Source organism: Bacillus rossius, chromosome 1 (genome assembly GCF_032445375.1).
Source record: "Bacillus rossius redtenbacheri isolate Brsri chromosome 1, Brsri_v3, whole genome shotgun sequence".
NCBI lineage: Eukaryota > Metazoa > Arthropoda > Insecta > Phasmatodea > Bacillidae > Bacillus > Bacillus rossius.
The window spans coordinates 54,898,886-54,914,155 of record NC_086330.1 but is presented as its reverse complement, the minus strand read 5'-3'; the positions used below and the strand labels follow the sequence as shown (position 1 = coordinate 54,914,155).

The 15,270-nt window shown below is 39.9% G+C and overlaps 1 protein-coding gene across 3 annotated transcripts in view; it reads left to right on the top strand.

Moving 5' to 3' along the window:
• Positions 1-2,438: 2,438 nt before the first annotated feature.
• Positions 2,439-15,270, top strand: part of LOC134529040 (uncharacterized) — a 28,223-nt gene continuing 15,391 nt past the window's right edge. The window contains exons 1-2 of one of the 3 annotated variants that reach the window (XM_063362740.1): positions 2,439-2,665; positions 4,780-4,897. In XM_063362740.1, coding sequence (XP_063218810.1) covers positions 2,641-2,665; positions 4,780-4,897 — 143 coding nt within the window. In that variant the 5' untranslated portion in view covers positions 2,439-2,640. The remainder of the gene's footprint in view (positions 2,666-4,779; positions 4,898-15,270) is intronic. The other 2 variants (XM_063362756.1, XM_063362746.1) reach the window with 2 other exon arrangements.

Below are 15,270 nucleotides of genomic sequence, written 5' to 3'. Positions count from 1 at the left end.
TGTGTCGAATCACAGGCTGCTGGCTGTTGGGACGTCTCACAAGACAGCAAACAATGAGTGGGTGACATTTGACCGAGTGTACGTAGAACTATGGAGTTCATCCTACAGGTCAATAACCCGCGAATTTTTCCGGTCCCTACTAATACGACGGCTCCTCGCTAACCCTCCCTCTTTCATCAGCAATTTGTCACTGAATCCGAATATTGCGTCTTTTGAGAGTTCGTAATGTTCGCAGAACTCCGCGTTGCGTGAAATGTAACTAGGACGCCGCTGTTCTTGAAGCTTCGAGTGTTAAGTCTGGTATTCTGACGACACAATACTTCGAAAATCCAAAAAAATAAATAAAAAATTTTAAGATAAAAAAACACAAAAAATAAGACTGAAACAGCTGATGTCGGAAAAACGGAACAAACGATGAAACTAAACAAGTATTATGGACAACGCAACAACGACAGCGCGGACAAAAATATTTTCAACCTCTAAATATCAGACAGCACAAGATTTTCGGAATTTTTCCAAGACAAACAATGCAAAACTTCAATGGTGTATGTCCAAAAAAAATTACTGCATTAAATATCTGGACCTGTTTTCCCACCCGTAACATTACATTTTAAGTATAACACACTAAAACGGGATAATAAAATCAGCTTACTTAATTTATGTTAAAAATTAGTTATGTTTTTGCATTTTCATTTAAAAATTTTAAATGTGAAATTGTTTTGCCGGATAACCTTACATAAACCTGAAATTTTATTTTGTCTATTTCTAATGTAAATACGATTTTAATTATTTACATGCCATTCTTAAAATAATATAAAATCAGCAATAGCCTGACAGTGGCACGAGCGAAGCCGCGGGTTATTGGCTAGTTAAAGATATGTGAAAGGAACCTGAATTTGAATCATAAAAGTTTATTTCATATCTGTGCATGCCTGAGATGTGTTTTGAAAACACTTGCAAAAAATCAAATGTGTCATAAGAAGCTATGTTAAATTTTTAGTTCCCAACAGTTTTTGGAACATTTTTTGTGTAATTTTACAGTAGTTCGGAGGGCTAAAACTGGTTTGTTTGTGTTTTAAATTACCGTTTCAGAGGCTACTGGCAGTGAACAGATTGGTTAGTTCACATTATGTAAAGAATATTTTCAGACTATAATGCGTTTCAGACAATAATTACTTTTTTATTTAAAGACATTGGCAATGAACAGTTTTATTACATAACCTGATTTTATGTAATCAATGACCGTGTTAGTATTTCTAAATGACGTCATGTGATTGGCCGCTGCCTCGTGCGGCGCGACATTTCAATCTCTCTCTGTTGAGAGCTTTGAGGCACCCGGGCGGGTTGCATGACGGGATTTAGAATACTACAGAAGTCGGTTGGTCCAGACAAGCTGAGACCCAGTTTCCGTGTCAAGTGGATCTGACGGGAGCTGCATTTCACAGTTAAAAGTGTGTGTGTCGGCATTTAAGCATGGTTAGTGTCGGTGCAATAAACGGTTAACCACAAGAACCGCTAAAAAGGTTGCGCGTGATCGCTGCCTGCGGACATTCTACGAGAGATCAAAGACTGGTCCAGTGTCGCAGCATGCCAGGTAGGCCAATTTGGTTGGCTTTTACCGCACATTTTAGTGACGCCACCCTTGTTAAAGGCTATTATTACACACTAGCTGACTTTAACAGTTCTTCAAACCATGAAAAAAAAAACACTATTTTATTTTTATTTTATATACAAATAACGTTTCATTTGTGTATGAATTGAACTTAAATATGAATTTACCGACAACCCCACGTCCATAAGTCCTATGATACAATTTTAAGTGTTCAACCGATTTGAATTGTTGTAAATTAAATTAACAAAATCCCTGAGAAATATTTTGAATAAAATTTACCATATATATTTTATTTTTACAAGTTATAATTTCTGAATATAAAGAAACTTGGTATAAATAGGTATGTCTGTGACCATCATAACGGCAAGGCTATCTATAACTACTAATTTATGTTGTATCGAGTCACCAGACGGATTAGTTTACAGTTATTTGTATTATATAATTTGCTTATTATATATAAATGTACTTATTTTACACATTTTAATACATTTCAGTACTTTTTTGTATTTGATTGTTCGTTGTTATTTATTTAGTCACTAACCATATCCTTATCCAATGTTTGTTTGAGCTCACCTTTATCTACTATAAATAATAAATATTTTTATTGGAAAAAAAGGTAACTGTAATAATAATACAGTTTCTTCCCCTTAAGTAGGACCATAGAGTTACCTTACAGATTGTCAACCCAAGTTACGTATTTTCTTACACTTGCGAGCAGCGCTATTGGCATACGCAGTATTAATTCCTCTTTCCTGGATTTTATATGTGCTCTATGGTTTAAACTCAGAGTCGGTAAAGTGGCTATATAATAAAATTAATTCTATGTTATTTTATTTCGGAGTTAAGCTTGCCTGTTATTATTATTATTATTATTATTATTTACGTCCAATATAAAAATTCATGTGACCTTTTTTTACGAAATTTCTGTTGTAAAGGTTTAAAACGTCAAATATTTTCTTTTTCATTTATATAAACTAATTATGATTTTATATTTGTTGCTTTAAAAATAGTGTTTTGTATTTACTGTGATGTCTGGCAACGAAAAGGAAAAAGGTAAATATTTTTAGGTTATAATACATTTTATTATTTACATTAAATGCATATTTTAGATGAATCTGTACAATTAAAAATAAATCTTACAAAAAAAGCCTTGTGGCTTATTTCTAATTCCAAAACTCGTACCCAAAATATTTTACCGAACGCTCAAAATTAACAATGTTCCTGGCCAAAAATAATAAGCCTCCATACCTTTTTCATTTGTTCACATCAACTTTTCTTAACGTACCGATGCCAGCACTCAACGATATAAACTATTCGAGTGTAATTAAAACTTAAAAATGGAAATAACCTTTGTAAAATTATTTCTTAAATGTACATTCGATATCTTTAACGTTTCGTTTAACAAACTCAGTAACAAAACAAAATGTATTTTTCACGCAAATTATATTAGTAATTTCAACACTTGCATATAAAAATATAGTCAGTACTCGTGTTTTCCATATAAATAACATAATCCATGCAAACATAAAATTAAAATAAAATAAAAAGAAACTAAATTTATTTCAAAGGACTACTCAGATTTTACTATTTGCAAGAATACCTATAAAGAATTTAAAAAAAAAAAAACTAAATTTCCTACACACACACCGATGTACAGCTTGGTAAAATATGGAGAAGCTCTAAATTACTCTACCTCCATTAAACTCTACTATGTCGCATTTTATAACTCAAGCCTGCTAATATTCTACCGGGCCGGTTATATTGTCACAAATCCGATTAAATGTCAGTGTTGAACACCGATCGGGCGATAACCAAAAAAACGTGAGCGAGACTTTCAGTACTTGGCGGTGACATAAACAGCTAACCTCGGTACCATGCAAATTCAAGTTTTCTCACGTTGTTCATGTTTCAAATAAAATAATACGAAACTCGGACACGTAATTTAAAATATAATTCTTTAAAAAATTGCTCATCGTGACATACTATCAATAAAATATTCGCTTTTCAAGTACATACAAAAATTTTATACGCGAATCACACTCTTACTTTCTGCGCCTTCAGCTAGAATTCACTGCCTAAAATGTAAACGCTGCTTTCCACCATCACCCATAGATAGCAGCACGAAACAGATGGAAATTTTAAACTTTTGAAAACGGCTCCAAAAAATGCTAACGCGGGATAAGAGAAAATGGACATACTACCACCGTTAATTATTTGCTTTGCATGGCTTTTCATTTCTATGTCAAATCTCGATACCTATTATTTTGGTTGGTCAGTCAACACGAACTGAGGCTCACTTCTACAGTTAGGCAAAGAATCGAAGCCAAATCTTCGCCGGTTGATAACAATTGAGCAATACTATCCACTTTCACGATCGAACCAGTCTTCGAGCTCAAAACCACAAAGAAGCTATTTATAAATAAATATATAGGTTTTCAATAACTTTAAACGGATGGGATTTTTCTATTATGAAAGTAATTTTTTTTTACCTCCTTGGTCGGAAACTTCCTATTTACCAACTAGATATTTTGTGTGGCAGTGTAAAATTTATTTATGGAAAATAACGGCAGTTATCGATCTCGTAAAAAGTTATATATGTGTGTGTGTGTGTGTGTGTGCGCGCGCGCGCGCGCGCGTGTTTGAGTTGATGAGTATGGGATCAAGGGACCATGATAGTAAGTAACGATTGTAAAAGTACACTGTTAGAAATTACAGTAAATTAATGACATTTCCAGCGATGAATTCGCCTCAAATGAAAGAAGAATTCATTTTTGCTGCATGTAACACTGTCTTCGTAGAAACAACGTCTTGTTTTAACTTCCTGGTTCTGTTTTCCGACAGTAAAAAAAAAGAAAAACACGGTAAACACACGTGTGGAATAAATAATTGTGTTTTTTGATTCTTTCGTTTTTTAATGTTTTCCCTATATGACAAGATTATTCTTGTTGATTCCGGTTAATTATTGCGTGAATTTAGTATGTGCAAGTATATTTATTAAGATAACGAAAAGTTTACGAACTTCGCGGGATCATTTATAAACGGGATTCTACGTTGATTTGAGGTGAACATTTGGAACAGCGTGGTGTTCCTTGGGAAGCCTCCGCAGTGACGTTCTGCTGGCGCGAACCATTCTGAAACAACGGCTACAGCTGCGCTGCTGGTTCCAGCGGGAGGCGGTGAGTGCTCGCGCCCGGAGCAGATACTCTTCCGGGAGCCGGAGGACACGCCAGCCGCGCGGGTGCCAGTGCCAGCTCGCCGGCCGGAGGAGATGCCGTCCCCGTGCAGGTGAGGCGCAGTGGACTCGTGCAGGGGGCTGTAACTTGACACGGTGGTCTCGTGCAGGGGGCTGTAACTTGACACGGTGGTCTCGTGCAGGGGGCTGTAACTTGTCACGGTGGTCTCGTGCAGGGGGCTGTCACTAGACACCGCCGTCTCGTGCAGGGGGCTGTCACTTGACATGGTGGTCTCGTGCGGGGGGCTGTCACTAGACCCGGTGGTCTCGTGCAGGGGATGGCACTAGACACAGTGGTCTAGTGCAGCGGGCTGTCACTTGACACGGTAGTCTCGTGCAGGGGACTGTCACTAGATACAGTGGTCTCGTGCATGGGGCTGTCACTAGACACAGTGGTCTCGTGCAAGGGGCTATAACTTGACACGGTAGTCTCGTGCAGGGGGCTGTCACTTAACTCGGTGGTCTCGTGCGGGGGGCTGTCACTAGACAAGGCCTCCGATGCACTTATTCAGGCACGTATCCAGGGGGGCTCCGAACTACTTCCTTCGAGGATTTTTAATTTAAAAAAAAATCTATCGAAGATAAAATGAGAAAATTACAGTAACTTAGCTACATAAAGTTAACAGAGAGATTTACTTTGGAAGTATAATTGTAATCCTTATATAGTGTCCTACAATAAATGCATTTCCTTACACATCTCGCCCAACATGCCTAACTCACAGAAGCAGCAGAAATCTTTAGCTAGAAGTCTACACCTAATGCTGGTTTCGCACACGTGTATCTGTAAGCATGTCTTGCATACAAACTTTACATTTGCGTTCCCCGTAATTATTAACATGAATATATGTATGAATGACTTTTAAATAAAACGTCAAACAATGTGTTAAGAAGAAAAGAATTAAAAACAATGAAATTAAAACTAAAATTAGAATGTTCCGTGGGGGAACTGTAATATGCCTATAAACGATCAAGTTTCACCACTTTTTTCAGCCTTCTCATCTGTTGGCAGCATCAAAATGTAAAAGCGTTTGAAGTATGTGCGAATCTTTGAAAGTCCACCTTAACTCGAAACATTATAGAAATTACGAATACACAGTCAGGTTTTTAAAGATAGGCCATTACTTACTGTAAATTCTTAAGAACTCAATAGAAATTTATTTTACAATGGTAAAAAAAAAACTTAAAATACGAGGGCGTAGTTATACGGGAATCTGAATTACTTCAGGTAAACATGTTCAACTTTCGTGAGCGGTTACACACGAAGTCTGAACATGTTTCGTTCGAGTCCATTTCTCGTTCTATCTAAACAGGCTGGCAAAGAAGTTCAGGAGGACATCTCTTCTACATAGGCCTCTGATTGGCTGTTGAGTGTTGAGCGTATAATCATTCCTTTGCAAATAATACAAGAGGAGAAAGTCCCTGGAAAAAAAACAGTGAGTAGTATATGATAGCCGGTCCGGAAACAGGATGCAGGATGTGGATTGATGATTGTCGGTCCGCCATCTTGGATTGTGACGTCACGGCGGCCATCTTGGATGACCTTGACCTTGACCTTTGACCTTGACCTTTACCCCGGCGGCCATTTTGGATCCACCATCTTGGATCCGCCATCTTGGATGATGTCATTTTGTTTTCTCGAACTTTCCTCCATTTTGTTTTCCGCCATTTTGGATTATGACGTAACACCCCTCGTGCCTCAAAATTGAATTATTTTAAAAGGAGCCTTGGAAACTGCTGGGTAAGAAAAATAAGTTAAATAAATAAATTGATTTGCCAGAGGCGGCGCGAGGTGGGGAACAAAAAAAAATTTAGGAACTTCCTGTAACAGACAAGGAGGAAGTTGGTGGATCGTTAAAATCAATAAATAAAAACTACACGATTAACTTGATCTATAGTTTCCCTGTTTTATTTGCCCTGATGAATTATCTTGTTTCCATTACATTACATACAAAAGGTTTTAACAAGTTTCAAAGATTTAAAAAAAGAAAAACGAAAAGGGGCCGGCCTGCGATTATTTAAAACAAAGTACATTCTTAGTTTGAAATATAAACATTAGCATTATGAGTTTCACACCCAAAATTGGATGGATCCGATGATTACATTGATAATTAGTTCTATTCGTTCTACATGTTCTTGAGGAAAACACTGGTCGCTGGTGGGTTGGTCATCCGCTTAAGATAGTTCGTAGCTAGGTAAGGGGGAAATGTTGAATTTACATTACCACCCAGGGTCTTCAAACGATCACGTCGTGTAGTAGAAACGTTTCTTCTAATGTGACCCACAGAACAGGAGGGGGGGGGGTGGCCACGAGATGGGAGCAATCAGTCTCTCCCCGTCATCGACCCTGTCTGCAAAAGTCCAAATCAAAACTGATTAGAACTTGTATACATGCAGTCTATGGGGCAGAAAATGCCCAAAAAAAATTTAAGGAAATCAAAAAGGGGGGGTCGCGAATTATCACTCACCAAAACAGGGGAGTTGCCCAGCACGCTGCAGTCGTGGAGTCAGCCAGGGTCTGGAGCTCGCGAATTGCGCGGCAGGATGCGGATGATTTCTTCATGATAACATTTAAAAGAAAAAAAATTTCGAAGGCAAATAATTAAACTATGCAGACAGACTAATCTACTAGGATTGACTTGAGGGATAGCATCCCTAATACAAAGCGACTACATAGTCGTTAGCGGTCGGATGAAGTCTTGCAGAGTCTGCCGATTCGCCGATACTCGCTGGAGATCTGTCTGCAGACGCGACGCGAGTTGATCTGTGTCGCGGCAAACCGCGTCTCGTAATTAAAAGTGGCCGCCGGCTCTTACAGGTGGAGGGAGGTCTGAGCCGCCGAAAGATTCCGAACTTGCCCGAATGCGGGCGGAAAAAAACTTTGGCAGGAGTTTTGAAGTTGGCATCACTGGGCGACAGTAGAGAACTCTGTCGGAGGGGTCTGAGTTGAAAACAATCGACTCGCCCACGGCGTCCATATAACTCAAGGGAAAGCAGGTGCTGCTCTCTGGCGCCCTAGAGGGTAGGCTAGCGGAGAAGTTCGCGACTTGGTCGCTAGGTAGCGCTTACTATCAGTTCTGGCGCACTCGTTTTTGCGAGTAGACCTTGGGGACGGTCACTGTTGTCCAGGGGGTTACGACCGGTCATTGGTCTTACTTGGAACTGAGAAGGGGGGGGGGGGGGTAAAATGCAACGCTGCTGGGAAACTACGTCCCGTCGTGGCTGCAGAGGAGCGAACTTAACACTAATACGTGATGAAAAAGGCCAATCTCAGCTCGTCTCTGAGAACTGGTCGCCTGCAAGCTACAGGCTTGTCTATGCAGTTAGGGTCACGAAGAGAAATGATATTACAGGCTTGAGGCGTGACTGAAGGCGGGGTAAATGGTAAGCAGTCTGCCAGTCAGGGATTAGGCCAGCAAAATATCCGATACGCCTATGGGAAAGGGGCTTCAGAGCACTGAGACAAAGTTTAACTCAGAGGAGTACACCAGACTAACAAAGTAAAATCACACTATAGTAGAGCAAATAAAATTTCCACACAAAAAAATTTAAAATCATAATAAAAATTTAAAATATGTCGTGTCGAAATTACTAATTAACAGCACAACGTCACCGATGCAATTTCAGTTACGCCCGCCATCTTTATCCGGCGCCAGGTTGCAGGATGTGGAGTCTGTGGAGCCGACCGCCATCTTGGATTGTAACATCACGGTGGCCATCTTGGATGCAGCGTAACGGGACACAATGCAACGGGACACAATGTAATGGGACACACTGTAACAGGACACAGCGTAATGGGACATAACGTAATGGGACAAGTAGATCACGGCAGCCATCTTGGATCCGCCATTTTGGATGATGTCATTTTGTTTTCTCGAACATTCCGACATTTTGTTTTCCGCCATATTGGATGATGACGTCACCGTTGCAATTTCCATTACGGCCGCCATCTTTAACTTTTTTATTTATTATCCGATTTTAATGAATTTTTTTTAAAAATTATAAAAAAATTTAAATAATATAAATTTAATAAAATATTTATAAAAATCAAACATTAACGACACGGAGCTCGGAGTCCTCGGTTCGAAACCGACGGGTGCAAATAAATTAAAAATGGCGACCGATCCTTCCCCCCACGGTGGGTGCTGGCATACTGACCCCCACCACTTATGTCAAAGTATACATATCTTCACCTAGTATGACGTCATGTCCGCCATCTTGAAATTTGGACACCATCTTGAAAATCTTTATTTATTATCCGATTTTAATGAAAAAAAATTCCAAAATTCATCAAAAAATTAATGTATTTGAATTCTGTTTGATTATATCGATGTACGTCCTTGGTTCGATTCCCGACGAGAGTAAATGCTCGATCCTTCCTCCATGAAAGCTACCTAGACTGATCTACCACCACCAGTACCAAGGTATATATCATCAACTGGTATGACATCATGTCCACCATCTTGTCTTCATCCACTGGAGACCACCATTTTGTTTTCGTCTGCTAGAGTGTGCCGATACCATGTAGTATAATTATCTGGTCACCATACTTTTGTCCTCAACTGTTGACATTGATCATTGACCTTGACCTTGAACTTTGACCTTGACCTTGAAATTTGACCTTGACCCTGTATTTTGACCTTGACCTTGAAATTTGACCTTGACCTTGAAATTTGACTTTGATCTTGAAATTTGACTTTGACCTTGAAATTTGACTTTGTCCTTGTCGACCATCATGGATCCGACATTTTATGTTCAGTACATGCTACCAGGAGCGACCACCTGCTGGAGTACATCATATTGTGCGTGTACTTGTATTATAGAGTACATTTCCATCTGGATTATTTTATTCTAACCCGCTACAGTGCAGTAATCATTTATTACCGAGGTGCCCCCGCCATCTTGAAATTCGGCCGCCATCTTGAAATCATGTAATAATGTAGCTAGAAAAGCGGGAAAAAATCCAAAATTCATTAAATAAATTTGTAATCCATATAATGATTGATTGGATCGACTAAGGTCCTTGGTTCGATCCCTGACCGATACAAAACAACTTTAATTAAAAAATACTAAAAAAGTGTTAGGTTTGAGATAGTAAAAACACCACAAGTTATTTAAAAAAAAAAATTATTACATAAATTCAATACACTACTACAAGTACAAAAAAAACACTGACAAATAATTAAAGCCTTTTGGATTCCACGATTCAAACAGTCTTCTTATTGTACGGACTAAGCCTTTTACATGACTTTAAATGTCTATCCGATCCGTTCATCACCACAGCCAGAGACGGACTGAAGTTCATAGCACTTATATAGTCTCATTAGCCGGTACAACACATGGGTCAAATCAATAACCATGTTCATTATACGTCTCGGAGCATTTTTTATAATGTCGATGTAAGCTATCGAGACGTGAAATTAGTTTATTGCACTTATTACACTGAAATGGTATTCTTTGAACATTATTAGAACAACCACTTCTTTCATGTCTGCGAGCATTTGAGGTGATAGTAAATGATGCACCACAGTATTTGCACTGATGCGAAGTACGCTCTTCATTAATTGAAGTATTCAATGCTGATGAAACTTCGGATGATGGTGGTATCACATCTGTTGAAATCTCCTCCAATGTTGACGTCGTCGTTGCCAACGGGATCTGCACGTTCTCCATCGTAGCTGTCGTCAAGGTTCCCGTAGACGATGGTACAACCTACGAGTTCGACGTTAAAGACGGTAAAGATGCCATCGAGGTCTCAAGACGGTAAAGATGACATCGAGGTCTCAAGAACAGCTAATTAACACGACTTATGCACCAGAAGAAACAAACTAGGTGATCCTTACACCGCCGACGTCAGTAACAAACTGAGCGTCCTGCTGTCTAGGACTCGCTTATATACATGCACCGTATGGAATAATACGCTAGTCAAATCAAGAACCATTTACAATAATACTAGAGTCAAATCTACAAATTAAAAAAGAGTATCATTTGATCGAAAAAAAAATTCGATCTCTCCAATATACGCCAGGCTCCAAGAGCTACAATTCACGTCATCAGATCCATCTACATTTTGCTCCTATGCTTCAATTGACCATTAGCTGAAAGTGCTCCAACAGCTCCATCAGCTCCAACACGTAATGTACGCAATGTACGCACAATACATGCAATTTACACGCAATAAATGTATTGATCACTCAGTACACACAGGAAACGGAACGTACACACAGGAAACGGAACGTACACACAGTACACACAGGAAACGGAACGTACACACAGTACACACAGGAAACGAAACGTACACACAGTACACACAGGAAACGAAACGTACACACAGTACACACAGGAAAAGGAACGTACACCCACAGTACACACAGGAAACGGAACGTACACACAGTACACACAGGAAACGGAACGTATACACACAGTACACACAGGAAACGTAACGTACACACAGTACACGCAGGAAACAGAACGTACACACAGGAAACGAAACGTACACACAGGAAACGGAACGTACACACAGTACACACAGGAAACGAAACGTACACACAGTACACACAGGAAACGAAACGTATACACACAGTACACACAGAAAACGGAACGTACACACAGTACACACAGGAAACAGAACGTACACACAGGAAACGAAACGTACACACAGTACACACAGGAAAGGAAACGTATACACACATTACACACAGGAAACGGAATGATCACACATACATTAGCGGAAACACACAGGCTTAGTTGGAAATCAGAATACAAGAAATAAAAACATTAAATTTTTACTTTCAATATTTAATTACTTCTCAACATTACACAAATACAAGTAAAAGAAGCCATTATTGTATGTAGCCAGCTTTCCTCAGTTCTTTGAGTATGAAGGATATTTCTTTGATGCACGAATAGTTTCCTGCACAAAGCGAGTCATGTAGAAGTCTTAGCCGGTCAACCAATATGTTTGGATCTTTCCATGATGTGTAATCAATCTCTTCTACCACCATCTTACTTGCTTGTTTATTATAAATACTGTTAATATCACAATCGTCCCAGTGATCATAATAAGCATTATCAGATTTATTTATTATAACACGACGTTTCCATCGTTTCGGTCTCAGGACATCGCCACATTCTTCGATCTTGTCAGCTCTAGGTGCTTCATCACAGTCTACGCCTTTGTCAACAGCCTCAGAGTCACTGTAACAATCACAGTAGAAGACATCCTCTTCACCCAGATTACCGTATGAATTCGCTATCGATGATGTCGAAGTGTCTTCATCGTCTTCATGCTTCCTTTTTAGGAGTCCATCATTTTTACAAAGAATGGAGGATCTACTGAATACAGGCTTGAATGTATTCTCACTTTTCACGGTGTTGATACTTCCATTATTTTCAGTCTTCCCGAAGCCATTAGCATCCTTCAATTTATGTTCTTCCTCACGATCGGGTGAGCTAATACCATCACGCTCAGGACAAGGAAAATTATTGTCGTAATGCAGATCACTCTTCTTTAGTCTAGTGGATCCATCGGTGTCCTCTATGCCGTAAGTAGTCTTGACTTTACATGTTCTACCATGTCTTTTTAAGCTGTCAATTCGTGTTAACAACCTGCTACAACGATTACAGCTTAACATGTTGCGTAGTGGGTTTCTAGCACAATCATTCTTCTCATGACGTCTAGCATTCCTTCTCATAGCAAAATCCTTGCCACAGTATCTACAGCGGCTTCCTTCCGATTCAGCTGCAGATAACAAACCACGATCCATGGTAGCTTCTGTGACTAATGTTAGATACAAACTGTCAGTTTTCTCCAATTGGAACCATTTTTAAAATAGAGTTTTTGAAATATTTCACCAGCGAGAGTTAAGTTATCTAATGCAAAGCAAATTGATGCAAGTAGTTCTGGCTGTCGTCAACAGATGTCGCCACCTGTTGCTTGCAGGTAAATAATATCTATTTCATTAATGTGGGATGCAGAACGCTCACTATCGATCGCAAAGGGAGGTTGGCTTCGATAGTATCCAATGAGAAAAAAAGTTCGTCCTTCCTGCTAGTGCTTCTCAGATTTCTCACGGTCCGCCATATTGGATTGTGACGTCACGGCGACCATCTTGGATGGGTGTGACCTTGACCTTTGACCGAAACCGCAGGAATGATCGCAAGCACACGGATTAACCATCGAAATATTGATAAGAATAATCAGGAGCACACGGAGAAAACCGCCACAAGTTTTCTTTCATATCATAAAAATACAAAAAAAATAATAAAAAAATAAAAATAAAAACTAAAAAAAAATTCTAACATTCTGGCTTGTACTAGAACTCTATCTTTGCTCAACAATGAGAAGTTCACAAGCTAGCAGAATGTTTGAATTTTTTTTAATAAATAAAGATTTTCAAGATGGTGTCCAAATTTCAAGATGGCGGACATGACGTCATACTAGGTGAAGATATGTATACTTTGACATAAGTGGTGGGGGTCAGTATGCCAGCACCCACCGTGGGGGGAAGGATCGGTCGCCATTTTTAATTTATTTGCACCCGTCGGGTTCGAACCGAGGACTCCGAGCTCCGTGTCGTTAATGTTTGATTTTTATAAATATTTTATTAAATTTATATTATTTAAATTTTTTTATAATTTTAAAAAAAAATTCATTAAAATCGGATAGTAAATAAAAAAGTTAAAGATGGCGGCCGTAACGGAAATTGCAACGGTGACGTCATCATCCAATATGGCGGAAAACAAAATGTCGGAATGTTCGAGAAAACAAAATGACATCATCCAAAATGGCGGATCCAAGATGGCTGCCGTGATCTACTTGTCCCATTACATTGTGTCCCGTTACGCTGTGTCCCGTTACGCGGTGTCCCATTACATTGTGTCCCATTACGTTTTGTCCCGTTACGCTGCATCCAAGATGGCCGCTGTGATGTTACAATCCAAGATGGCGGTCGGCTCCACAGGCTCCACATCCTGCAACCTGGCGCCGGATAAATATGGCGGGCGTAACGGAAATTGCATCGGTGACGTCATAATCCAAAATGGAGGAAAGTTCGAGAAAACAAAATGACATCATCCAAGATGGCGGATCCAAGATGGTGGATCCAAAATGGCCGCCGGGGTCAAGGTCAAGGTCAAAGGTCAAGGTCAAGTTCAAAGGTAAAGGTCATCCAAGATGGCCGCCGTGACATCACAATCCAAGATGGCGGACCGACAATCATCAATCCACATCCTGCATCCTGTTTCCGGACCGGCTATCATATACTACTACCGTGTAATATTTTACAGACTTAAACAAAAATACAAACATGTAAATATTTTATTGTTTGAAAATTTATGCTGACGGTATTTCTGTAACAGAGGTACACTCACTCAAATAAATACAACAACACATTCATTGAATGACCGAAGACAATTCTGTAACAGAGGTACACTCAATTAAATAAATAAAATCCACAATACATTCAGTCAATGACCGAGACAATAGGTTTTGGAATTGAACACACCTTACACCAACTGCAGTGTGACCGTAAACTTTGGCGTTTGTAAACTTTGTTAATCAAACCTGTGCACCTGAAGTAGTTTGGCGGTCCGTGTAACAGCGCCCTAAGTGATGTTGTGCCGGAAATTAGGCATTTCGTCACCTTTTTTAATTTTTCTATAATTTTAAAAATTTTTAGGAATTCTTATTTTTTAATTTATCTGGTTGTTAAGGGGGTGATTTACTTTTTGTTAGGTCGGTGTACGCAACGTGTTTAAACTTTGTGCCAGTGGACCGAAGCCACTTTCTCAGGGGGCCAATCTGATATTTTGCGGTCTAATGTGGACGTGGGCAGCCCAGTTGATTTTCTCTCGCCTGCGGTCACATCCCGAGATTGTAATATTATTTCTCTTCATGACCAAAATTGCATAGAGCAGCTTCTGGGCTGCAAGCTGCTACTTCTGAGAGGCCTGCTGAGAATAGCAAGTCTCGTCACGAATGGGTCTCCAGTGGACCTGCGTTCCCACCTTAGTGGCATTTTCTACCCACCCTCCCCTCTCTCTTCATCACACCTTAGTTCTGAGAAATCAAGTCGGGAGCAGTGACCTGACGTGAACTTAGCCAAGACGATGGCCTAATTCAAGGACCTTCTCCCTGGTCCGACAGAGACGTCCACGACATCTAGCGAAAAAAAAGTAACCGCGGGCCTGGTCGCCAGCGTGCAGAGCTCACCCTCGTGACACCTGGTGGCAAGTCAGCTCACCGCCTCAGTTAGTTCCCATTTACGCCGCTAGAGAGCAGCGCCGCGGCGCCATTAGGCACTATGCTTTCTTCTCGCGGCCTGTAGAAGTCGATTGTTTGTGGCCTTCTGTTCTGGCCGGTAGAGAGCGCGCATGTCGTGTTCTTGTCACGCCCGCCTCGGACTCCTTCGGAAATTTTCGGCTTAGA